This window comes from Penaeus monodon, chromosome 21, assembly GCF_015228065.2.
Source record: "Penaeus monodon isolate SGIC_2016 chromosome 21, NSTDA_Pmon_1, whole genome shotgun sequence".
Lineage (NCBI taxonomy): Eukaryota > Metazoa > Arthropoda > Malacostraca > Decapoda > Penaeidae > Penaeus > Penaeus monodon.
The window spans coordinates 36,763,655-36,763,952 of record NC_051406.1 but is presented as its reverse complement, the minus strand read 5'-3'; the positions used below and the strand labels follow the sequence as shown (position 1 = coordinate 36,763,952).

Here is a 298-nt window from a genome sequence, read left to right as displayed (position 1 = left end):
TTTTTTTTTAGACTGAAATCATTAAGTTTTACATTAACTAAAAAGCACTCTCACATATTCCTAAGTATATATTTTTTCCAAAAAATATATCCCATGATTACGTTCTTGACCCTTGATGCTAAAGGTCGTTCTTACAGGCCACCGACGTCGACCTGAACGAAACCATTACCTACGGCCTCGGGGAATTCACCTGGATTGACACGGATGGAACGGCGTCGACTGATGAGCCATTCAAGTAAGGAACGGCTCCTTTTCTGAAAATAGACAGGACAATAGATCGAAGAGAACGAGAGTAATG

At 40.3% G+C, this 298-nt stretch overlaps 1 protein-coding gene across 1 annotated transcript in view; it reads left to right on the top strand.

Annotated features, from left to right (window-relative positions):
- The window catches only part of LOC119586444 (cadherin-87A-like), a 12,418-nt gene that overhangs the window by 6,477 nt on the left and 5,643 nt on the right, over positions 1–298 (top strand). Inside the window, exon 10 of the mRNA XM_037935172.1 lies at positions 138–235. Coding sequence (XP_037791100.1) covers positions 138–235 — 98 coding nt within the window. The remainder of the gene's footprint in view (positions 1–137; positions 236–298) is intronic.